The following is a 24,874-nucleotide window of genomic DNA, read 5'->3' as shown; positions in this document are numbered from 1 at the left end:
TGCCCTCCCAGAGCCCCTATTTGACACATCCCCGGGCAGCTCCAGGGCAAAAGGAGGGACCACAGGCCGCCTGACCCCCGCCAGCATGTCCGGAAGGCTTCCTGGAAGCAGCAACAGAAAGCTGCTTACTTGACCTGGTAGGGGAATGGGGTGGATAGTGAGTGACTCAGGCCCAAGGCCTGGCATCCAGGTGTTAGGTGAGGGGACGTTTCTGAGATTGGAGCAGACCCTGGGAATCCAGCCCCGGGCTCCGAGCTGAGAACCACAGGGTCTGGGTGGCTGCAGGAAGCCCTCCTGGCGCTCTCGAGTGGGGCAAAGGACAGGCTGGTACTGTGAGAGCCAGCCTGGGGGGGCGAGGGATGCATTGGCCTGAGCCCCCAGCCACCCTCCCTCCCGCTGTTTCACCGGCATCATCCCGGAGGAGGGGCTGCCCTCGAGGTCATCGGGAGGAAGTGTTTTGCCTTCTGTTACACAAACGCCTCTGTCCTTAAAGGGCCCAGGGACAGACAGCCTGAGAGCCCCAGCTGGGACCCTCTCCGCCTTGGCCCGAGGGGTTTGCCACCCCAGCCCAAGCCGGAGTGCCACAGGGCTCCCCGCCCTCCTCAGCAGGCAGGCGGAGCTGGGAGGGTGACTCAGGCTCATACGCAGTGCTGCTGGCCCTAGGCCGCCCAGCAGGAGCCATCCCCCAAGGTCTGCAGACTCTCAGGTCCACATGTCATGCCAAGTCGGGGCGGGGGAAGAGGCAGAGCTTGGGGGTGCTGTTCTCCCCCCGCCCCACATTGTGGCTCCTCTCAGAAGGCACATCCTCCAAGTCCCACCCCTGGAATGTGCCCAGGAGGGCTGTTCTCGTCACCTCCCCACCCTGGGACCATGGGTCCCCCCAATTCCTGCCCAAGCAGTAGTTCCCAGATCAGACTGCTTGCCCTGAATTCTCTATCGCCACCCAGTCCTGTCCCAGCCCCTGTCCCCTCCCAGATGCCAGCCATTGGTGATCCCTTGGAACGGCCCTTCCCTAGGCGTGGCATCCCGGGGACAGCCATGTGCCCGGAGAGGTCACAGAATCACCTCCACCGGTGACAGAGGCCCCAGGCTCCCCTGGCTGCTGCTGTGTCTTTAAGGCCCATGTGACAGACACTTCCCAGGTCCTGGCCGGAACTGAGTGTCACTGTGTGTGTCTTACGGGGCCGCCATCTGCACGTGACACCGATGCTGGCTTTCTCCTTTGGGGCAGGCAGAAGAGAAAGTTTCTTTTGAAAATAAAAATACATAAGAGAAAAGGAAGCCTCTTGAAGCAGCCTGGAAGTGCCAAATAGTAGGTGGGCGAGGAACGGCTGAAGTGGGAAGGATGGAGGGAGGGCCCCTACCCCAGCCCCAGGAGAGCTTCCTGGAGGTAGTGTCTGTAGAGCGGAGTCATGAGGGGTTAACCAGAAGGACTCTGGCTGGTAGAACGGAAGACATTACCGGTAGGGGGAACAGCATGTGCAAAGGCCCCAGGGGTTTGCTGGGAGGGCAGGGCTGGGTCGGTGGGAGCACCCTCGTGTAGAGCCAAGGTTCTGATGTGCACGTTAGAAGGGTGGCCTGGATGCTGAGGGAGGGAGGTGGCCCGGGCACAGACCACAGTGGTTGCCATGACGGACAGGGTCACAGCCGTGGCAACCAGCAGAGAAGGGAGTCGCTTGGCAGTCACAGGGGTGTGGATGCCATGAAGGAGCTGGTGAGTAGCTAGCATCCAGGGTGTGTGCCAACTCCCAGATTCCTGTCCCCAGAGACTGGGTGGAAGGTGGGATCCTGACCGAGAAGCCTCGGGAGGAAGAAAGCACACTGGGTGCGGAATGACCTGAAGGTGATGCGTCCAGACAAGGGGTGGTTTTGGCTTAGCAGGTGCGACACCGGGCAGGGAAACCTCGGAGCCGCAGGGGTCTGGGAACGGGCAGCAAGCGTGTGCGGATTGTGGCTGCCAGGGGTGAGATTTCCCAAGGAGCACATGGCCCCGGAGGGCCCAGCACCGGCCTCCACCTGGGCCAGCCTGGATTGGGGACAAAACAGCAAAGGTGGGGGGGTTGTGGTGCCAGTTCTCGGAAGGAGGGACAGACAGGGTCAGGCACACCACTGGGAGGTCATAAACCTGGACAGGGACTTGGCTACTGGGCTGGGCTGGAAAGAGGGTCACTGGGGACCCAGGCAAAGTCCAAAGTCGGGGGTGGGGATGGAGTGAAAGACAGGCTTCCAAGCAGCAGGTCCTGAGAATGCTCAGCTGGCTGCTGTGGCCATGTTGGGGTTCTGTGGACCTGTGTCCATCTGGACTGCCTGGGCTTCAGAGCAAAGTCCAAATTCCAGCTATTTACTAGCTATCTAACCCCAGGTGGGTGTATCCATGTCTCTGAGACTCAGTTCACCTGTGAAATGGGCACCCTACCAGCATATTCCTCAGGATGTGGCTAACATTTCCATGGTAGGGAGGCAGGGCCCTGAGGCCAGCCTCAGTGAGTGACGCCTGGCAAGCTACCACGTGGCCCAGGTGCGGTGGGCAGTCCCTGGTGGGTGTGGGCAAGGCCCGCCGTCCCAGAGAACAGGCTGGCTTGTGCCGCTGGCCTCCGTGAATGCCGTCCCCAGGGGGGCAGCTGGTGGGAGAAGCAGGACAGATGTTAGACCTGCTTGGGCAGAGGAGAGATGCCACCAGAGTGCCACCTGGAGCTCACAGTTCTCTCCACCCTGGAAGGTAGGTAGTGGCATTTCCAAAGGCACTGACGTTGACTGCAAACCGATTCTCTTTTACTAAGATATCGTTGATACGCAATCTTGCAGAGGTTTCACATGAGCAATATTGTGGTTATTACATTCACACATTATCAGGTCCCCCACCCCCACCCCATTGCAGTCACTGTCCATCAGCGTAGTAAGATGCTGTAGAGTCACTACTTGTCTTCTCTGTGTTGTACAGCCCTCCCCATGCCCCCCTCTACATTATGTGTGCTAATTGTAATGTCCCTTAATCCCCTTCTCCCTCCACCCCCACCCCTCCTCCCTTTGGTAATTGTTAGTCCCTTTGTGGAGTCTGTGAGTAGCTGTTGTGCAAACTGATTTCTTAAATGGTGAACTGGGGCTGGGGGGAACTCACTGCCAGCTAGAAATGCCCCCTCTGAGCCCCTGTCTCCTCTGCCAACCACCCCTTCAGTGGAAACCTTCTCTTTTCTCTTGTAGTAATACAATTTTCTATTGAAAAAGTCACCCTTAATATGTACATGTCCTGGACTATTACTCAGCCATAAAAAGGAAGGACGTCCTGACCCCTGCTGCAGCGTGGAGGGACCTCGAGGACACTGTGCTCAGGGACATAAGCCTGACACAGGACAGATCCTGTGTAACTCCACTCCTAGGAGGTCCCTGGAATCGTCCAATTCATAGAGACAGAGAGGAAAATAGGGGTCACCAGGGACTGGGGCCTGAGATGGAGAGTTAGTGTTTAATGGGGACAGAGTTTTGATTTTGCAAGGTGAGTTCTGAAAGAAGATGGGGTGATGGTTACCCAACAATATCTATACTTAATACCACGGAATTGGATACTTATCGGTGAAGATGGTAAATTTTTGTTATGTGCATTTTACCACAATTTTTAAGTCCCCCTGAAACACACTTCTTATAAAAATCAGTGAATCACAAAACAAGCTGACAGCTCCCCGCTGCCCTGACTTTCTGATACAGCTCCCTTGAGCGTGGACTATATCTTTACAGCCTTATAGCCTTTTTCTACAAGTCTACATGTACGTGACCATAAGGAAAAATAAAAAATCCTTTGGTGCTTTTTTCATGTTTCTTTTAAGTATTTTTCCTGCCTCATTCTCTTTCTCCTTCTGGGACTCCAATTGCATGCACAATTTTTTGATATTGTCCTAAAGGTCACTGAGACTGCACATTTTCAAGAATCGTGGTAAAGCATACACAACATGAAATTTACCAGTTTCTCCAATTTTAAGCGTGCGATTCAGCAGCATTAAGTATGTTCACCACGTTGTGCAACCATCACCACCATCCATTTCCAGATGCATTTTTCTAGTCGATCTTTATTTTTTCTTCCTGTCCTTCGGTTTGGAGATTTGCTGCAGTCTCTCTCCGAATTCACTGACCCTTTCTTCTGTCATCTCAGATCGGCTCTCAAGCCCACACGTGACTTTTTAATTTCAGATATTTTTCAGTTTTAGAATTTCCATTTGGTTTATTTTCCTACTTTTCCACTGAGGTTTTTCATTTGTTCATTCATTAGGAGCTAATTTCTCTTTACACCCTTGAATGTGAATAGCTGCTTCAGCATCCCTACCGGCTCACTCTAACATTTACATCCCCTCTAGGACAGCCCCATTCATTTCCCTCCTTCTTAAGTACCAGTCATGTTTTCCTGTTTCCTCATATGTCAAGTAATTTTGGATTGTAGTCTGAACATTGTGAAAGATGGAGAGACTCAATTCTGTTGTGTTCCTCTGAAGGGCATGGCTTTCTTTTCTGTGAAGTTTCATTTTTGTTTTTGTCAGGCAGTGAACCTGTCTGAACTCCAGCTCCAAGTCTTATTTTCCTTGGGATGGGTGGCAGGTGAAACCTCAGTTTCTTTCTTTCCGCCCTAGCTGGGCTGGTTGGCGTCTTCCCCTCGCATGCACGGTGCGTGGGTTAGCAAGGGGCTTGCACAGAGTTCTCTCCTACAGAATTGGAAACTCCCTGTTTCTGGCTGTTACCTTTCCTACCTGGTCTGTTCCATTCTTGAGCTGTGGCAATCTCTCTGGACTCTCATTTTTCAAGCCAGTTTCTGCCATCGGGGGAGACCAGTGGGGAGGCTCTGGGGACTGCTAGCAGCTGGGCGTGGGATCTGGCTCCTGGACCACAACTCTTCTGATGGTTTTCTGTTACTTACATTATGGTGGATAATGATTTTAAAAATGGGGAACTCACCCTATGCTGTTCCTTTTTTCTAAGTATAGGCTCCCCTCCAAAGTCTACCTATTTTGGGTTCCTCTCTGGACCAGTACCTTCCAGAATTTTCCGCAGTGATGGAAATGTTCCATACCTGCATTGCCCAGGAGGGGAGCCCCAGAGCCCCAGGCGGCCGTTGAGTCCTAGAAATGTTGCTGGTGCAAGTGAATTTGAAATTTCATTTAATTTTAATGAATTGAAATTGAAATAGCCACATGCGGCTAACAGCTGCTGAGCTCTTCGGGCGGCTTTCTGTTCCAGAAATTACGAGTCAGGCCATCAGCGTCTCTCTGCATTGTGCTTTTATGATTTTTCAACTCAACAATCCTCCCAAGTCAGTGAGCGTAGCTTTTCCTCTTTTTTTCCGCCCTTCTGTAATTTTTTAGATTAAAAGCATTTTTTTAATTGTGGTAAAATACAGGTAACATACAATGTTCCGTCTTGAGTGTTTTGAAGCACACAGTTCAGTAATGTTGATCCCGCTGACATCATGGTGCAGCCGTCCCCAGCCCCCATCCCCAGAACGTGCCGTCTTCCCAAACTGAAGCTCTGTCCGCATGAAACACTAACCCCCACCCCTTCTCCCCCAGCCCCTGGCCCCAGCTGCCTCTGGGGTGGGGACTGCTCATCCCGCCCCCCAACCTTCCTCAATCCTTCTGGAAACCTCCGTGATGGACCCCACAGTGTACACCCCACACAAGGTGGTGCTGGGGACCCCACAGGTCTCTCCCTGGCCTGGACCTACTGTTTGGAGGGGTTAGACTCAGAGCCAGCTGGCTTGCTAAGCTCTAGGACTGAAGAAAGGCCCAGGGGTGGGGTGGCCTTGGGAGGGGGCCTGCCCTGGGTGGGAAGGCCTCTTAAGTAGGGAATTTAATCTGACCCAGGTCCTGGGCGGGGCAGATCCTGGGAGCCCGCCCGACCTGCAGAGCCACCCTCTGTTCATTGTTCTATTTTGTGGGGAGGGGGGTGAGGACAAGGGGTATTCTGAGTAGGTGCCAGGAGAGTGGGAGGGGCGGGGGGTGCTGGAGAGGGGCTGGGGACCCCACGGCTCACCCTGCCTGCCTGGGAGGTGTAGAAGTTAAGAGGTGGTGTGCCAGGCTAACCCAGGAAGCTTAGTGGGAAGGCGGGTAGGTGCCTGCTCCCTTGGGAAACTTGCTGGGCAGGGGCAGGCCTGGGGAGCCTCACAGTCCTGTGAGCCCTGAGCCCACCGGCAGTGCAGACCAGCCCCCTCAGCCCCCCGCCCTGGGGAGCTTCCAGCCCTGGTGCTTTCTTTCCCTTGGTGGCTGGGTGGCATCTTGCTTTGAGCTGAAGCTTTCTAGTTCTGAAAGAGGGAGACAGTGGACCTACTTGGTGTGAGGATCAGACTGACCTTGCCTGTGAAAAGCAGGTGGCTTCTTTGTCTAGAAAGTTTGACCACCTGAGCTTAAGTCCTTGCATCAGCCCATGTGTCCGTGGGTCTGTTCTGCCCACTGATTCATCCGCTTTCCCAGCATTTAGTTGGCCTGAGCACTGTGCCAGGCCCCAGTGAAGATACAGCGGTGACTAAAAGGGCTCCCTTGTTTTGCGATGAGGCAGACAAACAAGTATATGAGAAAATAGACCACATGGGACAGGAGGGCTGAGGGAACAAAACAGGGTCAGGAGATGGAATAATATGGTGGCTTCCCTGGTAGTGATCCAGGGAGGCTTATCTGAGAAGGAAATGTGGAGGAGAATGGCTCATGCAAAGGCCCTGGGGCAGGAATGAGCTTGGTGGATTGGAAGCAAGCAGCCACTGCAGCCAGTTGAACTGGTGGGGCAAGCAAGGGTGTACCCACAGAGCCAGTGTGTGGAGGGCAGGAGTGTCTGAGTGTGAGGGGCTGAGGCAGAGCCCCAGGCTTGGGGTGCCCCCCGGGGTCTTTGCAGGGAGCAACATGGCAGCGTGTCCTGGACTCTCTGCATCTCTTGTCATTAGCACCCCGCAGGAGCCCTGCTCAGAGAGGCCCAGAGTGGAGGAGACAGCGCAGGACTGGCGCAGGGGCGGCTGTGGTATCTGCAAACAGTCCCTTCTTGGATATCATGTGTTCTCTGCCTGGGCCTCCAGCCACAGGAGTCAGGCGACCCCAGGCAGCAGGCCAGGCTGCGGGCCCCATGAGTGTTTGTGTGTCCATCTGTCCCCTGGGCGGTCCAGACATCTGGAGTCTGCACCGATTTCCTTTTTCACAACCCAGGCAAGTTCCAGGTTCCAGCTAGCCTTAAAGTAAACAAAACAAGCCTGCTCTGCTGGGCAATGTCTGGAGGCTTGTGGGGGGCAGTAGGAGTCAGGCGTGCTCATCCTCTGCTCATCCTGCCCTTCCCACCTCCAAAACCCCTATGTCAGCACAAAACTAATCTCTCTTTCCTCCAATACAGAGATATTTTTAGCCACTAAGAGGATTATCAGAGCCTGGCTCCCAGGTGGCAGGGACAGGGCTGTGAGTGAGTCCAGAGAGGTTTCAAGACGTAGCCAGGCTGGGAGAGCAGGGCTGGGGGGGCGATGCCTGGGATAGAGGCACAGGCCGGTCGGGCTGGACCAGCTACCCACTTGGTGATTCCCCACATGGCCCTTCGGTGGCCCAGGCGGAGCCCAGCCTGAGCTCATTCGCTGCAGCTTTAAGGCAAGGCTGCAACTCCAGTTTGAAAAAGACACATGCACCCCTATGTTTATCGCAGCACTATTTACAATAGCCAAGATATGGAAGCAACCTAAGTGTCCATCAGTAGATGACTGGATAAGGAAGATGTGGTACATATACACAATGGAATATTACTCAGCTATAAGAAAGAAACAGATCCTACCATTTGCAACGACATGGATGGAGCTAGAGGGTATTATGCTCAGTGAAACAAGCCAGTCAGAGAGAGACAAGTACCAAATGATTTCACTCATATGTGGAGTATAAGAATAAAGAAAAACTGAAGGAACAAAACAGCAGCACAATCACAGAACCCAAGAATGGACCAGCAGTTACCAAAGGGAAAGGGACTGGGGATGATGGGTGGGAAGGGAGGGATAAGGGTGGGGAAAAAGAAAGAGGGCATTACGATTAGCATGTGTAGTGCGTGGGAGGCACGGGGAGGGCTGCGCAACACAGAGAAGACAAATAGTGATTTTGCAGCATCTTACTACGCAGATGGACAGTGACTGTGAAGGGGTATGTGGGGGGGGACTTGGTGAAGGGGGGAGCCTAGTAAGCATAATGTTCTTTGTGTAATTGTAGATTAATGACACCAAAAAAAAAAAAAAAACAAGGCTGCAGAGGCCAGTGGATTGGGTGGGGGACCCTGGAAGAACCACGCCAAACCTGCTACAGGACAGCACCCTTCCCAGGCTGCTTGCCACCCACCATGCTTCCCTCCACCGTGGTAATGAGTAACTAAACTCCTTAGTGTTCACTCCGCTCCAGATGTCACCTGCAACCACCCCATGCCGGAGGGGCTGGTTTAGTCCAATTTTACAGATGAGCAAACCGAGGCATGGAGCAATGCAGTCACCTGCCAGAGGTTGCACAGCTGGTAAAATGGGTGGGGCAGGAAGCTGAAATGTTGCCATGCCAGCATGGAGCATTTGCAACCTGCCCAGGCTCCTGAGCCCCCACCACGGCCCAAAGAAGCAGGGCAGCTAGCTGTGCCCATTTATCAGATGGGGCAGCTGAGGCCCAGGTGGACAGTGTCCCAGGGAATGAGCAGAGGGGCTGGGGTCCCAAATAGAACATGAACAGAGGCGACATGCTACCCTGAGCCTCATTCCTTCAGGCAGAAGGTGTCTGTCGGCAGGGAGAGGGTGTCTGTCCTTGTTGGCCGTGGATACCTGGTTGCAGCTGTACCTGAGCTCCAGCTCCAAGCCCTGCCTGCTTGCTCCACATGCGGCATCTCTGGTCTGCTGGGCCACCCTTCAAGGAGGGCACCTGCAACCCAGGGCTCGAGAGCCTTGTGCCTGGGACTCCAGAGCCTATTCTGTTCTCAAGCCGCAGTCTCAGAGGGTATAGGAGGCAGGGAACCAGACAGAGGCTGAAGGGAGAGGCCGAGACCTCTGCAATCAGGGCATGTCTGTCTGAAGCCTCCATGGAGGGCTGCTGCTTTGGACAGTGCGTTTCTGTTCCCCTTTCTGACTTGGGGGCCAGGAAGGGCTGGGCCTTCTTCAGCTGAGGAGATGAGTTCAAGGCTGGTCATGCTTCCTTTCTTGTCCACTGAGGTTCAAAAAGACCACGTGGCTCGCTCCCGTGCCACGGTGAGCGAGGCAGGGCTGGGGGAAGGTCCAAGGTGGGAAGCTGCCCTCAGGAGGAAGGGACAACTGAACTGGATTTTGCAGGATGAATAGGAGTTTTCCAGACAGCCATAGAAGGTGTGTAAGCCCTGTGAGGGCAGATACCTTGCCCGCTTTCCCCACCATTTTCTGTCCTCAGCACCCAGCACAAGGCAGCATGTATCAGATGGACATTCTAGGCAGAGGCCAGCATTCGTAAAAACTGGGGTGTGTGAAATCACATGGTGGGGCGGGAGCGGAGAGCATCAGGCAGTGAATGAACGTTGAGGTTGGGGCATCGCAGAGGTCTGGCTCTTGCATGTTCTCCCTCATCTCCTGAGCTCAGCATGACTTGTAAGCACCCCAACGTGGGTGCCCTCAGAGGTCGGGGGAGCACGTGGGGCCGGCAGTCCAGCCTCCTGGAATCTGCCTGCAACTCTGCCAGTGGGTGGGTGGGTCCAGGAATGCCAAGCTGGGCATGTGCCCCAGTGCCCCAGTGGGTGCAGGGGGTCTAGCCAGCCTCTCCTGTCAGTGAAAATGACATAAACCGAGAAAAGGAGACAAAGCTTTTATTTGCTTTGCAAGAACAAAGGGCTTTATTTGGGGTCTCAGATTTGCGATTCAGGGAGCACGGGTCCCACACGTGGGGAGAGCGTGAGGGGCTTTGATGAGAAGATGGAAGGGGGGGTGATTAAGACGACTCCTGGCGGGCATTGGTTACGACGCCCCGCGGGTTCTAAGGTCGGACGTCAGCTGTCCCATTGATGATGTAGAGGGAACTGCTTGTCAAGCAGTTGCCACTTCAAAGGCCTTTTTGCCCAATTCAGAAGTTGATGAGCCATTTGTTGCAGAGAGGAAAACAGCTTTTCTCCCAAAGAAGCCTCAGGTCCAGGATTCTTACACAATTCCACAATGTCCCCTTTGGATAGAGATTTCTTTCTTCATCTTCTTCTTTTTCTTAAGGAAAAAACAGCACAGATCAACCTGGGGCCCACGGAGCTTTAAGCAGGGTCGGTGGCGACCAGGTGGGCCCAGTTAAACATTCAGAATTAACAGGTTTGCACATTGTTTCAGTGCGGGGTGCTGTGAGAGGCTCGGTAAGGCCAGCCGGCACCGTAGCTCTTCATGAGTTAAAGAAAAAAACAGTTCAAGGCTTATTTTTATCGAAATCATAAGCCTTAGACATCACGTCAAAGCATCGGGCTAGCATGATGTTCGAGGGTATGTCAATTCTGTAAGAATGGGATACGTGACAAGCCCAGATTATAAAGCATAATGACAAAGCAGGGTGATACGCCTGATTAGTAAGACGGTTTTAAAGTGAACCCCGTAATCCGTTATTAGGGCTCCTGGGCCCCGGGGTCGGTTGCCTGGGGCATCCACCTGTTTCCTGCGGAGTCAGGGTGCCCTGCCGTGGTGCCCTGGGTGTGAGGCCACAGCATCCTGCTGGGGTTCCCCCGGTGAAGCAGTGGTACCGTCTAAGGCCATTCTGTCTGGAGGACAGCTTTTCTCCTTAGAGACCTTTCAGCATTCAGCAGGGACAGGCTTTTGCTGATTATCCTTTAAATTTAGGAAGGGCTTCTGCATGCCCTACATCAGAAAACAGAATGATCTTTCCCATGTGTCTAGGCAGAGCCCGGGGTGCCACGGCCTAACCGTCCGGGGGAAATAATGGGCAAAGATTGGTGCTGCGTCACCCCTGAGTCCCATTCGGGGCTGCCTGGTAAACACCCGGCTGGCACGACCAATTGGTACCGAACCAGTCACATTCCTTTTAGTGTCACGGAATGCTCACACGGATCCAGGGAGATGCGCCCCAAGTCCCAGGTGTAACTGGGTCGGTTCTATTCACAGTGATCTCCTTATTTCCAAGATGGGGGTGCCCTGGGGGCTCCACGGCCCACAGCCCCGGGTAAACCACATGAATCCCTCCTGAATCTGGGGATCGCCACCCACGGCTCCGACAGCGATGTTTTTAAGATTTGCTTTATGTTTGGTTAACAAGTGGATGGGCTACCTGTGTAGTTTGGTTGGCAGAAAAAGATGGCGCCATGTCACCCATGGGGGTGTCACGGGCCAGGTGTCGGGGTCACGTCCGCAATGTCAGATGCACTAAGGGTGCCACGCTCAGCTTGCCCTTCCTGAGTGTGCTGCCTCAGGGCCCTCCATGTCCCCACTGAGGGGTGGCACCCACCCCGCTAATCCCCACGAGCGAGGGACAGAGGCTCTCCACATACCCAACAGTCTGGTTGTCCTTCTCCAGGAAGGACAGACTGCCAGGCAGGCATTAGACCTTTCTTCACATCAGAAACAGGATGCCAAGAGGCCACACCTTTGAGTTTAACTGTGGGAGGATTTGGCCCGAGTCCCTGGGAAGGTCCTGTCCACGAAGCACCTGTAAGAAGACGTCTTTTCCAACAGGCAAAATCTCCAGGTTGGAGAGCGTGACTTAGGGTGCCTTGTCTTCGGAGGGTGCTGTGGGAAGGTTTCTCCCCCAGGCCTGTGTTTTTCTTTAAGATCCTTATTCCCCTGCCATATCCAAACATTCCTCCTTCCTTAATTAGGGAAGGTTTGTGTATTCCTGAACTTGTCTTATAAAGACCTCCTGGGTATGATCTCTAAAGACAGCACTTTATTTTCCGGAATTAAGCGACAGGATCATTAGTGCCTTAGGCTCAATTGAGTTCAAGGCTTCTGTCAATTTAGCTAATTGGGTTTTAATTATACCATTTACTCTTTCTACCCATCCTGATGACTGCAGGTGGCAGGCGCGATGGAATCGCTGTAAAATGGCCCCACGACAGGTTATCTTAATTCCGTGCCTGGTAAAATGAGTCCCTTCGCTGCTGTGCAACAGCTGGGATTCTCCAGTGGGGAATAATTTTTTTCAAATCTCCCCTTGGCTACCTCTGATGCGGTGGCCCCGAGGCAAGGGGAAGCTTCCACCCAGCGGGACTACATCGCTACTGACGCACATTCATAACCCTGGGAGGGTGGAAGCGGATTCCATCCAGCCGCCACAGCTCGGCGGGTCCTGGAGGCGCTTGGAAGGGCCCCGTGGAGCTGGGCATGGGCTCCCGGGGTGACGGTTTGGACAGATTGGGCTGATGGATGTCAAGGGTAGCTATCATTTTGTCTGTGCCCCCCTGTGGGTCATTTTGTGAACAAATTCTAGAACCAGTTTTCTGTGCACCATCAGTCAGTCCATTTGGCCACAGCAAAGAGGGATATTTGAGTCAAATTTGCAATTTGATCCTGACCATGTATCCCTTCTTTTTCTTAAAGGTGCCCTTCTGTGGAGGGTTCCTGGTCATTTGTTTACCATCCCCACTAGTGGTCAACATTAAATTCAAGATGGAATGGCTTCGTCGCACCAGCAGCCTTCGCAGCCGCATCTGCCATGTGCTCACCTGCGTTTTCCTCTGTGCTTGTTACAGAGTGGCTGGGAATGTTAATTCTAGCTAATGATTTTGGTAGTAAAATAGAGTCTCATGGGCCTAACATATAAGGGCTATTGTTAATGTTTTGGCCCCAGGAAGTTAAATTAAAAAGGTAGTTTCATGATTAATTTTTGTCCGTGTCAGGGTATCAGTCAAAAGATTTTTCTGACCTATCCTAACACAAAAACAGTTTCATTATTTGGCCGTGGAGAACATTATAGCATTTTCCTCCAATTCCTAGTCTTTGGAAAAACCTCAGGGATGGTTTTATGGAATTCTTTGACTAGCTTAAAGGCTTTGGTTTGATCCATAGCTTTTCACACAGAAAAATCACCAAAAGGCTTTGCCTGGCGCACTTTCTCCTTCCACTCCCTGCATGAGCCTGACGGACATGGATAAGTTTATAAGGGATAAGAATAATGGCTCACAGATTGGAATAACTGAAGTGAATTCCTTAGTGAGTCCTAGAGGGTCTTTAAGGGCATTGGGAAAGGTCCTTGGTCCAAGGCGTGTAAGTAACGGAGCAGATCTGGGCGGCTGGAGGGTCAGGGGAGCCTCTGGGTTGTCATTACGGATCAGAAGTTCAGCTAAACGAGGATGCATAGGTGGAGAGGAGGGAGGGAAGGCGGAGAAGGGTCAGGAGCTCTGTATGCAGCCCAGAAGTCTCAGAAAGTCTTTCTAGTTCACATAGTCTCTAAGAGAGGTCAGCGTGAGTGTTAGAAAGTTTTGAGTCATTTTCTCATAAGGCAGCAAACTTAGAGTCCTAGTCCTTGAGCATCTTGGTGGCCTCCGAACACCAACCGAAATGTGCTTTCCATTCAGGTTGCTTGGCTTACCCTTCTGTTTCCAGTTATGCTCACAAACAAACGGATCTGGGGATCTCAGAGTGGCCGCAGTGATGACCGGTCATGCTGTGCTTGGTCACAGGGTCCCAAGGAGACAGAAACTGATAAGAATTGGACCTGTCATGTTCCCACATGGAACTCAGCTGGGGTTCCGGGACAGGGGCCACTCTCAGGAAGGGTTCGAAACCAAAGACCCCTGCGTGCCCATCAGACAGAAAACTGTAGTTCTCAGTAATTTGCACAGGTGGACAGAATCCAGCACCAGAAAGACACCTGAAGAAAACTAGCTTCAAACCTCAGCCTAAGAGAGGAAGGTCCAGAAGCGAGGAGCCTCACCCCCAGAACCCAGGGCCTTCAGGGGAGCCGGGCTCACAGCAGGAACTGTGCCGAAGCCGGGGGAGGCGCCGGGGTCAGGGTATTTCAGGGTATTGCTTTGCTTCCGATCCGTGCCCTTCTGTCACCATAAACATGCCAAGCAAGAAAGAATCGAGGCTGCCAGGCAAAGCCGAAGTTTATTTGGGGGGTTCAGGAATTTGATCCCGGGAGACATACCAGGAAGAACCCGGGGGAGGGGAGGAAGACACAGGTTATAAAGGCAAAGGCCACAGCCTCTCACTTAAGTTGTTTGGAAAGAATTATGGTTAACAGGCAATAACTCACATGGGCCTTTATAGGATAGGTTACTATGTTAGTTGCTACTCTGGGAGTCAGTGAAATAAGCCCCATTCTGAGAACTGCAACAAGATGTGGGCGTTTGTGGCCGACAGTGTCCACAAGTTCGCGCTCCATCTAGGTGTGGGCGTGCGTAAGACCGACTTCCCCAGTGGCTTCACTGTAGGGCCCCCTGGTGTTCCTGACCCCGTTTCAGATGTTGCTGTTCACATTTTCCCCTTTTGGTTGAGACCTTTTCTGTGGAAAGACCAACTATTTAGGGTTAGAGTTGTCAGGAATGTTTGGTGCCTTCTCACCAGGAAGGCTCATTCTGGGGGTGTCAAATCCTCTGTCATGGGGAAAAGGGTGTCATTTGAGTAGGAGTACTGTTCATCGGGCCGCAGCCACATGTGAGAAATGGGGATTCTGCGGGGTGGACAGAGGTGTCTTCAATGAGGATCTCAGCGGAAGCGAGCTGACGTTCATTCAAAATGGAAAGCGTGGTCCGTCACCCCTAGTCTTTGGGCAGTCCCCTGAGTCCCGACAGAAGACGTGAGGCATTGGGTTAAGGGAAGCATCAGCAGGTTGACAGTGCTGACTCTAGAACAGATTAGAACAATATAAGTCAGATCATTTCTGCGCAGATCTCAGACTGGTCCCGATTCTGCCCGTGAGTCAACTTAAAAATATCTGGGAGTCTGCTATTGAACCAATCAAAAGTCTCAGATGGTGGGATTCCCTTTAGAGATTTGCCGAGCCTCAAAACCTCAGCCATTTCTAATTCTGTTTGATGGGAAGTATTTATCCCCGCACAGCAAGTACTACCAGTGGTGCAGGCTCCACGTCGGACAGCAAACGGACAATCTAGTGTCACACAATTCGGTTATCAAGAACAACATGAGCTGAAGCATACCGAGATGGGCTCTGGGCTCTGTGGGTCAGGCTGTGGACATGGTGCGTCTCCTGGCAGTGCGGGAGAGATGTCTGATCATGGATTCATTCCACATCATCTCTACTCCCCATGGTTAGGGTCGATTTCTCCCGGGAGGTCACAGTCTTGAGAATGCCGGGTTTTTTATCTTTATCTTTAGAGGGGCCATCTTCTGGACAGTCGCGTATAATGCAGAGACTGCTTTCTGTTCTGTGATTAGTTCTCCAGCCGTCTCCTTAGGAATTAACGTAAGAGGAACAGGGGGATTTAGAGGCCTCAGAGGTTCTGTCCTGCTGCTCCCCACGCAGTCATAGCCGATCTCCCACAGCCAGGAGTGGGCTGAAAACGGTATCCCCAGCCGTCAGCAAGGTGGCCAGAGCTCTCTCTGGCTTGGATATTCTATTTGCGGTGTCTCCCCATCATTGAGTCCCTCTAACTTGGTAATAAAAAACAGGATCAGAAAGTATTTCATGTTTGAAAGCCAGTTCAACTCAGGCAGCCAAAATCACTGGGTATAAGAAATAGGATTAACAAGGTGGCTAAAATGCTTATGCCAAGGAGGATTGTTCCAAATATTTCATGTATTTCAGGCATGAGGGTCTGTGGTGAGGTCGTGCGGGCGTGTCTTCTTGGGAGAGCTGTCTGCTTCCGGTGCCATCTGCTGCCCACCCAGGCTGTCGGCTCTGGGTATTTGACGTCTGAGATCGGCAGTGGGGTGGGAGGTCCAGTCAGGGGAGGGTGACTTTTTCTTTAAATAAAAAATGGGAATCCATGAGTCAGTCATGCCTTTACAATTCGCAGCAATATGGTAAGTGATATGGATTTTCCAACAGGACTGAAGGCCGCCTCTGTGCAGGTGACGTTTCCAATGAACAAAATCTCCAGGTTGCAGGTTGTGGTGTTGAAGACCTGGCACCTCCAAGCAGCGTGCTGTGAAAAGATGTCTCGACGAGCTTTGCCTTATTTTTAAGGGCTCTTATAAGTTCTTCACAATAGGTCAGGAGGTCTCTGTTCAGTAGGGCAGATTCTTAAATTTCTTTGTCCAGACTCACAGGTATACCAGGAATGGTTTCAAAGAGAGACGAGTCATGTTTGCCAAGGACAGTTTTACTGGAGTTTCAGTCACCCCTTTTGTCCCTTCTGCAAGGCCAGGGGACTGTGGTCTATGTGCATAATGGAAGTATGTAGCATGGGCCAAGCCTCACATGCCTGTTGTGGAATCTGTCCCGTGCGGTGGGTTTCCCGGATGCCACGGAGGCTAGCGGGCTTTCCTCATGTCGGCAAAATTGTTTCGAAAAGCCTTTCCGTGGCTGCTGAGGCCACAGCCCATCGACATCGGAATGCTTCTACTCAGCGAGAGAACACGTAAGCCCTCACCAGTCTGTACTCACATCCTCGAGAAGGAGCGATTGGGTGACATCTATTTGTCAAACCCCAAAAGGCCCTCTCCCACCGGCGTCCAGGGAGGGCGGCCGCTGCTCATCCCTTCCCTGACACCTGCACGCTGTGGGCGCCGTGGTGTAGTCCGAGGGCTGTTCCTCCCTCTGTACGGTTCCTGAAGGATTCATCCACTCTCAGGGTGCAGACCTCAGCCCTACCCCAAAGAGTCCTGCCCGGGTCTTCCCGCACCTCACCCCAGCCCGACACCTGAGTAGCTTCCACCTCCTCCAGGTGTCCACCGGGACATCTGAGGAGGGAGCCTTCAGCCCAGCACTCGAGTCTGCATGGAAGGACACGACTTAGACACTCAACGCAGATTCCCCGGACTGGTCCTTACGCGACCACCTGGGAATGTTCCTTGGGAACCAAGGGGTAGACGAAACTTTTGAAGAAGAATCCCTGCTCAGGCCAGCTCCGGAGCATGAGGGGTACATCCCATTTCTCCAAGACCTCAGAGGTTTTGTCAAGAGCTGGGAGAGCAGACAAGACGTGAATCCCTTCATTTTATGGCAGGCTTCAGCCGCTCCACGAAAACCAATCTGAAGCCAGAATATTATCCTAATATTGTTCATTCTAGTATCATGGAAGGCGATTCAAATTTAAGTTATTTCTGTCTCCCTTATTTTTCACCTGATTCCCCTCTACAAATCCTTTCTAGATTTTTCTATAACAGAATGGTGGACAATAAAATTGACTTATCTCCCCCAAAAAAAGACAAGCAGGTCCCCAGACGTTTGTCTTGATCAACACGGAGGCCGACTCCGCCCGGAAAGCCTGTTGACCCAGTTTCCCCAGACTCGGAGAATTTTCCTCTGTTCTCTGACTTGTGATATTGTGGTCTAAAACGAGAAATGTATATTTGGTCTTTGTCCCCATTCCTGGCACTGAGCTCCTAAACCTGTTGGAATTTTCTGTGCTGAAAACAATAAAGGTGTCTTTTGTTACTTCAGTGAAGTGACTTAGGAAAGCGTCTGTGTAGCCTGAGGCTGGGGGCTGGGGGCCCCGACCGGACCTTGTGATTAGAGGGCTGGAGCTTCAGTCCCCCCCCACCCCCCCCATTCCTTGACCTCTGGGGAGGGGAGAAGGGCTGGAGGTGGAAGTGATCACCAGGGGGCAGTTATTTAATCAAGCCTCCTGAGAACTGAGGCTTCCATAGGAACCCAAAAGGGTGGGGGTTCGGAGAGCTTCCGGGTTGGTGAGCGCCCGCAGGGCAAGGAAGCCCCAGCCCCTGCCCCACTGCTGGCCCCCATGCACCACCTCTTCCGTGTGGCTGTTCCTGAGTTACAGCCTCTTTTATGACTGCCCCGTCCCCTCCCTGCCCTCCGCTCCTTCCTCTGTCCCTCTCCTCACGGACTGTGCTCCTCGCAGCTCCTCCCACACGCCAGGCACGGTCCTGCCCCAGGGCCTTTGCATCTGCTGCTTATTTCTCTGGAAAGCCTCTCCCCACCACCACTATGCGCTTCTGCATAAACCCTCCTCGTGTTCAGGTCTGAGCTCAGATGGTATCTCCTTAGAGAGACCCTCCCAGGTCACCTCATTTAACATCACACCGTCCTGTTTATTTTCAATCGCGCTGCATCACTGTTACCTCATTTATTTATGAATCTGTTTACTTGTGAATTGGCTGCCTTCTCTGCTGGGCTGTAAGGTCCATGGGGACAGGAATGTGTCTACTGGTTCTTTGCTGGGTGCCCAACACCCAGCCCCAGGCTGGCATATATAAGATGGAGAAAATGTGGATGAGTAGATGAATGGACAGGTAGGCCCATGGGTGGATGGGTGGATGGATGGATGGGTGGATGGATGGATAGATGGGTGGGTGGGTGGGTGGGTGGACAGACGGATGGATGACAGATGAGTAGATGAGACAGATATGACAGGTGAGTGGGCAATGGATAGGTGGGTGAATGGCTGAACAAACATTCCAAGTGGGGTCTAGTGTGGGGGTCTGGGCCACTTGCTTAAGATCTTGGGAAAGGGGGATGCTGTTTAAGCTCTCCAAGTTGGCTGGTGGAAAGAAAGCTCACCTTGCCAGTTGCTCAGTCACCTGGTAGGTTCTTTTGACAGGCTCTGGGATAGCGAGTGAGCCGACATCCACACCTCAAAGCGAGTCTGCGGAAGGGCCAGTGAGGGAATTGCAGATTTCCATAGGTTCTTTGTCTTTGGGCTGTACCTTCCGGCAATGGCAGGAAACCTTCCCAGACATTTGAGAACTGGTGTTGAAGACCCCAGTCAGCCACCCCTTGACTTCTGGCCATCGTGTTTGCTTCTGTGAAGTGCAAAGTAATAACCGTTGCCAGGTGCTGTGTTGTTAAGGGGCAGCGGGGACTGGGCAGAGCAGTTGGTGAGCCTTACCAGCCTGGGCTGAGAGGTGGCTATCCCTTTCACAGATGAAATTGGGGTTCAGAGAGGTCAGGTCATTTGTCTGAGGACACACAGGCTAAGTCTGTCCCTGACAGGCTATAAAGAACTGGAGGCTGTAGGCGCTTGGGGTCAAGGGTGGGGTAGGGGTCCCCTTCTGCACCCACGCTGTGGGCTGAGCTCTGCCCTGACTGCAATGTGTCCCCAGGATGTGGTCCAGCATCAGCGAGTGGTTCTGGCAGGACAGGTTCTGGCTGCCACCCAACAGCTCGTGGGCTGACCTGGAGGACCAGCATGGCCTGGTGTACGCCCACCCCCGGGATATGCTGGCGGCCCTGCCCCTGGCACTGGCCCTGGTGGCCGTGCGCTTCACCTTCGAGAGGTGAGTATGTGCCGGGCCATGCACGTGGATGTGTGCACGGCTTTGTCCTCCTTTGTCTCTGGATGGAGTCTGGCACGAGCCGAAGTGCTTTTCCGGGCCCCATCCTGCCCCCAGCTGCCGCCACCCCTGCTTGTACGTCTCTGATGGCTGGTCTGTGAGAACAGTGCCTTCAGTGGGCCCTGGGGGCATATGCCTGCTCTGCTGACCAAGGACAGGTCTGTGGGGGCCAGGCACTGAGCGAACAAATGCCACCCCATCCCTCCTCCCCATCCCCACTCCTGGCTCCCTCTGACACCGTCCCCACTCCGTCCCCCCTCCATCAAAGTAACTGGCATGGACTCCAGCCTCATGGACTCCAGCCTCATGCCGCCTCCTGGCGGCCAGACCCTGGGGACTTCCTGTCCTGTCTCCTGAGACCCGGCCACTGCTCAGAACTGGGTTTCCTCCCCTTTCCCTCTCTGCCTGTCTCTGGGCTTGGGCATCTCACCTGGGATACCCTCTCTGTCTTGCCTTTGCCCCTGTTGACCGACACTGTGGTTCCAGTTACCTTTCTGGCCAGACCCCCACCCGCCCTCCCCCATGACCTGCCCTACCCCTCTCGAAGCCCCTTGACCCCCTCCAGCCCCAACTTAGGGTCTCTCCCTCTGTCCCACCCTGACCACAGGGACCTGGGAGATTTCTGCGTTTGGCTTTGTCTCTTCCCCAGCCACGAGGAGCTTCCTGCTGTCTGAGCTCCCCCCGGACACAGGCTGGATACCAGGAACCTGGCAGTGCCCATTGAGGTGTTTAACACCGTTTGAGTGCCTAGTCTTGCCAGCTGTTGTACTCGGCAGTTCATGTGTCTTAACCCTCAGTGCAGTACCGTTATTATCCCCATTTTACAGAAGTGGAAAGGGAAGCACAGAGAGGTTAAGAGACCTGCCTGAGGTCACACAGCTGGTAGGTCAGCAGGGACTGAGGCTTTGCCTGAGGGATTCCAGGAAGCCCAGTTCCGCCAGGCCTTGAAGGGTGAGGCTCTTTCCCTGCAGGTGGCTGGGACGGTGCCCAGGTTCAGTACCAGGCATATTTATTTAACTGATGGCCTCCTCTGAGATGGGGTGCCACCACGTCCCAAAGGCATTCCCTTCAGAGGGCCAGTGGGGGTGGGCGGAGCTTTTCCTTTGTTAAAGGAAAGTGAATCCTGGGTTTGAATTCTGGGTTGCCACTCACTCGCCGTGCCACCTTGGGTATATCTCTGACCTCTCTGAGCCTTAGTTTACCTGTCAGGGCAGTGGGGATGGTGATAATAGGGTCAGGTGAGCCAGTACATTACGTGGGCTTGGACCCATGCGTGGTAGATCGAAAGCTCCTGGTAAACAGTGCCCTGCTCCCCAACCCCCATCAGCTCTTGAACCTCAGTTTCCCCAATTAAGGGTGGCGTTGGGACCGTAACTCTGAAATCCAGTCCTGACCCTGGCCTTGGGGGCCCCCTAGTGGGCAGTATGGACACCGACCTGGGGCTGGGCTCCATGCGGCAGCCCTGGATGGGGGACGCTGGGAGGAGGGAGGCCTGATGGAGAGCCCCACCCCCGCGGAGGGGCAGGCCAGCACCCCGGCAGTGAGCGGATTGAGTGAAGGTATCTGGGTATCCCACAAGTTGACCTTCACACCCCACCCCGGAGACCGGGCCAACTGCCAGTCTGAGGTTTGGCCTGTCAGGGTCCCAGGATGTGAGCTGGCCCGCGAGCCTCGGGTTCCCCACCGGGGCTGACAGGCCGTGTCTCCCTGCACCCAGGTTTGTGGGCCGGCCCCTCAGCCGGTGGCTGGGTGTGCGGAGTCAGGCCAGGAGGCCCGTGAGGCCCAACGCCACCCTGGAGAAGCACTTCCTCCAGGAAGGGTGGAGACCCGAGGAGGTGAGAGCCCCCTGCGCCCCTCCCGCACCCCCATCAGCCTGCTTGGCCCTCCCGTGAGCTGAGCTGGGGTCTCATAAGGCCTGCTCTGGGGTCGTGAACCCCGCCACCCCCATCCGTAGGCAGGCAACCCCGCAGGTGAGGCATGGGGCTGCAGGGGGAGGGGGCCCGGGGTCCGTCCTGTCCTGAGACGGAGCAGGAAGCCACCTCGCTGACCCCGGCGCCCGTGACCCTCCCCAGCCCCAGATGGCCCTCCTAGCCGCCCAGTGCGGCCTCACGCTGCGGCAGACACAGCGCTGGTTCCGGAGACGCCGGAACCTGGACCGGCCCTGCCTGACCAAGAAGTTCTGTGAGGCCAGGTGAGCCCAGGGTGGGGCCGGGAGCGGGTGTCTGGGGGCGGGCGGCGGGGGTCTGCCTGTTCGCCAGCCGCTCACGGGGCCCCGCCCCTTCTCTAGTTGGAGGTTCGCCTTCTATCTGTGCTCCTTCCTCTGCGGCCTCTCTCTGCTGTACCACGTGAGTGTCCCTGTCCCACCTACTCTGCGGGCCCCCACTGCGCACCGGCCTGGGTCCAGCAGGTGGAGGGTTGAGGGCGGAGGGGAAAACACGGGAGAGGAGAGGGCTGGACGCCCAGGGAAGACAGATGTGCGCCAGAGCCACTGGCCGGACTGAGCGCTGCCCCAGAGGCCCCCGGCCTGGGGTGGGGGCTGGGCTCCCCTCTTCCGGCAGCCTCAGACTCCCGTGTCCCCGCAGGAGTCATGGCTGTGGACGCCGGCACTGTGCTGGGACAGTTACCCAAAGCAGGTGAGTGGCAGGGGGCCCGGAGGCTGGGGGGAGGGTTGGCTGGTCGGGGGTCCCGTGGCCACAGGCGGGACAGCCAGACCCAGGCGACTTGCCATCATTCCGAGCCCGTCTCCAGTTCTGCCTGCCCTGCGGGATGCGGAGGGGCCGGGAGTTGGGGAACCCGGAGCAGGAGCTGCTGCAAAACCACTGCCCTTGATTACCTGCAGGGATGGGGAGCTCATGCCTCCTTCACTCAGGGGGATTCAGAGGTCCTGGTTTGGGGCAATCAGTAAGGGCCCCGAGCCACTCCCCTGCCCCGGAGGAGCCTCCCCCGCCCACAGCTAACCTTTCCCCACCCGCCGCAGCCCCTGAAGCCGGCCCTGTACTGCTACTATCTCCTGGAGTTGAGTTTCTACATCTCACTGCTGATGACACTGCCCTTCGATATCAAGCGCAAGGTGAGGCCACGCTGGGGTCCTGCTGGGGCCCCAGAGCAGGCGGCGTGGAGTCCACGGGGTCCGGACGCCAGCCGGGGCCCCAGCCGGGTCTGAGCTGTGAGCCGGCTTCTCCCGCAGGACTTCAGGGAGCAGTTGGTGCACCACTTCGTGGCCATCACCCTGATCACCTTCTCCTACTGCTCAAACCTGCTGCGCATCGGCTCGCTGGTTCTGCTGCTGCACGACTCCTCCGACTACCTGCTGGAGGTGCGCTGGCCCCTGGCACCTCCCAGCAGCCCTGCCCCTCCGCTTCCCGGGAGGGAGGCCCCGCCCCCTCCGCTTCCCGCGAGGTGAGGCCCCGCCCCCTGGCTCCCAAGGAGATGAAGCTTCTCGTAGTCAGACTTTTCTGCCTTTCTAGGCCGTTCCTGGAGATAAGTTTCTGCCCCACTTACGGGGCCCGGCCTCATGGGGCCTTCCCTTGAAATGGGACCCTTCCTGCATGCTACCTGCCACCAAGAGTCCATTTCTCTCTGCCTCCCTCCCCAGGCCTGTAAGATGTTCAATTACACGCACCGGCGACATATATGCGACGCTCTCTTTGTCATCTTCTCCTTGGTGTTCTTGTACACTCGCCTCGTGCTCTTCCCCACCCAGTGAGTCAGCCCTGCCGTGGGAGTCGGGGTGGGTGGAAGGGCCTGCCTGAAATCCCGACCTGACTCACAACATTACCCTGCCACCCAGGGCACTGGGGGTTGTTGGCTGGGAGGCTTCCAGGAGGAGGCAAGGAAGGGTGTCCCCAGCACAGGTCACAGCATATGCAAAGGCCCTGGGGCAGCACCCTGGTGTAGGACCTCGTGGGCCCTGTGGAGGACTGGGCTCTGACCCAGAGGGAGGTGGGAGTCTGAATGGCTGTGGATTCACCTGACTTGGGTGCTCACCGGCCCTCTCTGGTGGCTGCGGGGAGAACAGTTGGTGAGAGGCCGAACTGGAGCTGGGGGCAGGGCAGAGACCACTCTGAGGTTCCAGGTGGTCAGGGACGGAGCTGGACCGGGACAGGTGAGGGGAGTGAGTGAACTCGGGGCGGAAGGTGACACCAGGGTCAGAAGATGGGAATGAGCTCAGAGTTGCTGGAGCCACAGGACTGGATGGTGTCACCTGGGGCCCAGTCCTGGGCACCCCCCCCTGGTGTTTGGAGGGTCAGCAGGAACTTGCAAAGGAGATGGAGAAGGAGCAGCCATGACACAGGGAGATGGGGGTGTGGGTGCCTGCTGCCCGAGCAGGGCCAGTCACCAGTGACCCTGCAGCAGATCTGCGTGAGGGAGCTGGGTGGGGAGGGGTTCTGAGAAGAAGGAAAGGTGTGAAAGGACCACACTGGGACATTTAGTAAGCTTGTGCATTCTACTACTTGAATAAACCAGGTACAAGGGGGCACTGGGGAGCCATAGAAGGTTCTGCAGCAGGGATGGTCATACAGGCTAGAGATTCTGGGACTGGGCTGCAGCAGCCGGCGAGGCCCCCCTCTCCCGCCTGCCACAGGATCCTGTACACCACGTTCTTCGAGTCCATCGCTGAGTCAGGCCCCTTCTTTGGCTACTACTTCTTCAACGCACTCTTGGCAACGCTGCAGCTGCTGCACGTCTTCTGGTCCTACCTCGTCCTTCGCATGATCTGCAACTTCGCCATAAAAGGCCAGGTGAGGGCCCAGATGGCTCACAGGCGCCCCTCCTGCAGCCCCAGCCCAGCCCGCCCTGAGCCTCACGCCCCCTCCCTGTACGCAGGTAAAGGACATTCGCAGTGACATGGAGGAGTCAGACCCGAGCGACAGGGAGGCTGCCCCGGAGGGGCCTCAGCTGAAGAACGGGGCTGCCGCCGTCGACGGGCCTCGGAGCCGGGCGGTCGGGCGGCTAGCCAACGGGCACACGCGGGCCACGTAGCCTGCCCCGGACTGGCCGTGAGGGGCCGCCCCATGTGCCCAGGGGCGGCCCTTAGGCCAGCTCTGCAGAGACAGGGAGGGCCCCACCCGAGGCCGGGGGCCTGGGGCCGGGCTAATGATCTGTCTGCAGCCCCTTCCTTCTGCCCCACCCCCGCTCCTTCCCTTGGGCAACCGGACAGAGCTGGGGGGTGGGGGTGGCAGCTGGACGCTGTGACCTGCCAGAGCCACCCTCCAGGCTGCAACCTGGGGACTGTGAAGAGCCCCAGGTTAAAAGGGGTCCAATAAAACTTGAACGGAGCCAGATTCTCTGCCTGGGAGCCTGTGTCCCTGAGATAGCACCTTGTGCACTCCGGGAAGCTCCGAGAGAGCCTGCGATTCTACTTGCCCCACTGGTGGGACCCACACTGTCACCCTGAGACACAGGCCCTCTCCCAGGGGCCCAGACAGCAAGCAGCTCATGGAGACCCCCCACCACCACCACCCAACTCCCAGCCAAGCCGCCCCCTTCAACCCTGGAAGAGCGTCCAGCCAGCCACACAGAGCCAGCCCATGACTCAGGAGG

The 24,874-nt window shown here is 55.4% G+C and overlaps 1 protein-coding gene across 6 annotated transcripts in view; it reads left to right on the top strand.

Annotated features, from left to right (window-relative positions):
- CERS4 (ceramide synthase 4) overlaps nt 1-24,615 on the top strand; it is a 30,581-nt gene extending 5,966 nt beyond the window's left edge. For 2 of the 6 annotated variants that reach the window (XM_073220575.1, XM_037018037.2), the window contains exons 2-12: nt 19,100-19,273; nt 19,938-20,055; nt 21,048-21,165; nt 21,403-21,521; nt 21,618-21,675; nt 21,913-21,963; nt 22,308-22,400; nt 22,518-22,646; nt 22,926-23,032; nt 23,916-24,072; nt 24,158-24,615. In XM_073220575.1, the coding sequence (XP_073076676.1) occupies nt 19,186-19,273; nt 19,938-20,055; nt 21,048-21,165; nt 21,403-21,521; nt 21,618-21,675; nt 21,913-21,963; nt 22,308-22,400; nt 22,518-22,646; nt 22,926-23,032; nt 23,916-24,072; nt 24,158-24,313 (1,194 nt within the window). In that variant the 5' untranslated portion in view covers nt 19,100-19,185 and the 3' untranslated portion in view covers nt 24,314-24,615. Of the gene's footprint in view, nt 1-19,099; nt 19,274-19,937; nt 20,056-21,047; nt 21,166-21,402; nt 21,522-21,617; nt 21,676-21,912; nt 21,964-22,307; nt 22,401-22,517; nt 22,647-22,925; nt 23,033-23,797; nt 24,073-24,157 lie in introns of those variants that run through there. The other 4 variants (XM_017645255.3, XM_073220577.1, XM_073220576.1 and 1 more) reach the window with 3 other exon arrangements.
- Nucleotides 24,616-24,874: the final 259 nt, after the last annotated feature.

The sequence above is a fragment of the Manis javanica genome, chromosome 13 (assembly GCF_040802235.1).
Source record: "Manis javanica isolate MJ-LG chromosome 13, MJ_LKY, whole genome shotgun sequence".
In the NCBI taxonomy this organism is placed as follows: Eukaryota; Metazoa; Chordata; class Mammalia; order Pholidota; family Manidae; genus Manis; species Manis javanica.
Note: the sequence above shows the minus strand (reverse complement) of the source record. Positions and strands in the feature narration are given on the sequence as shown.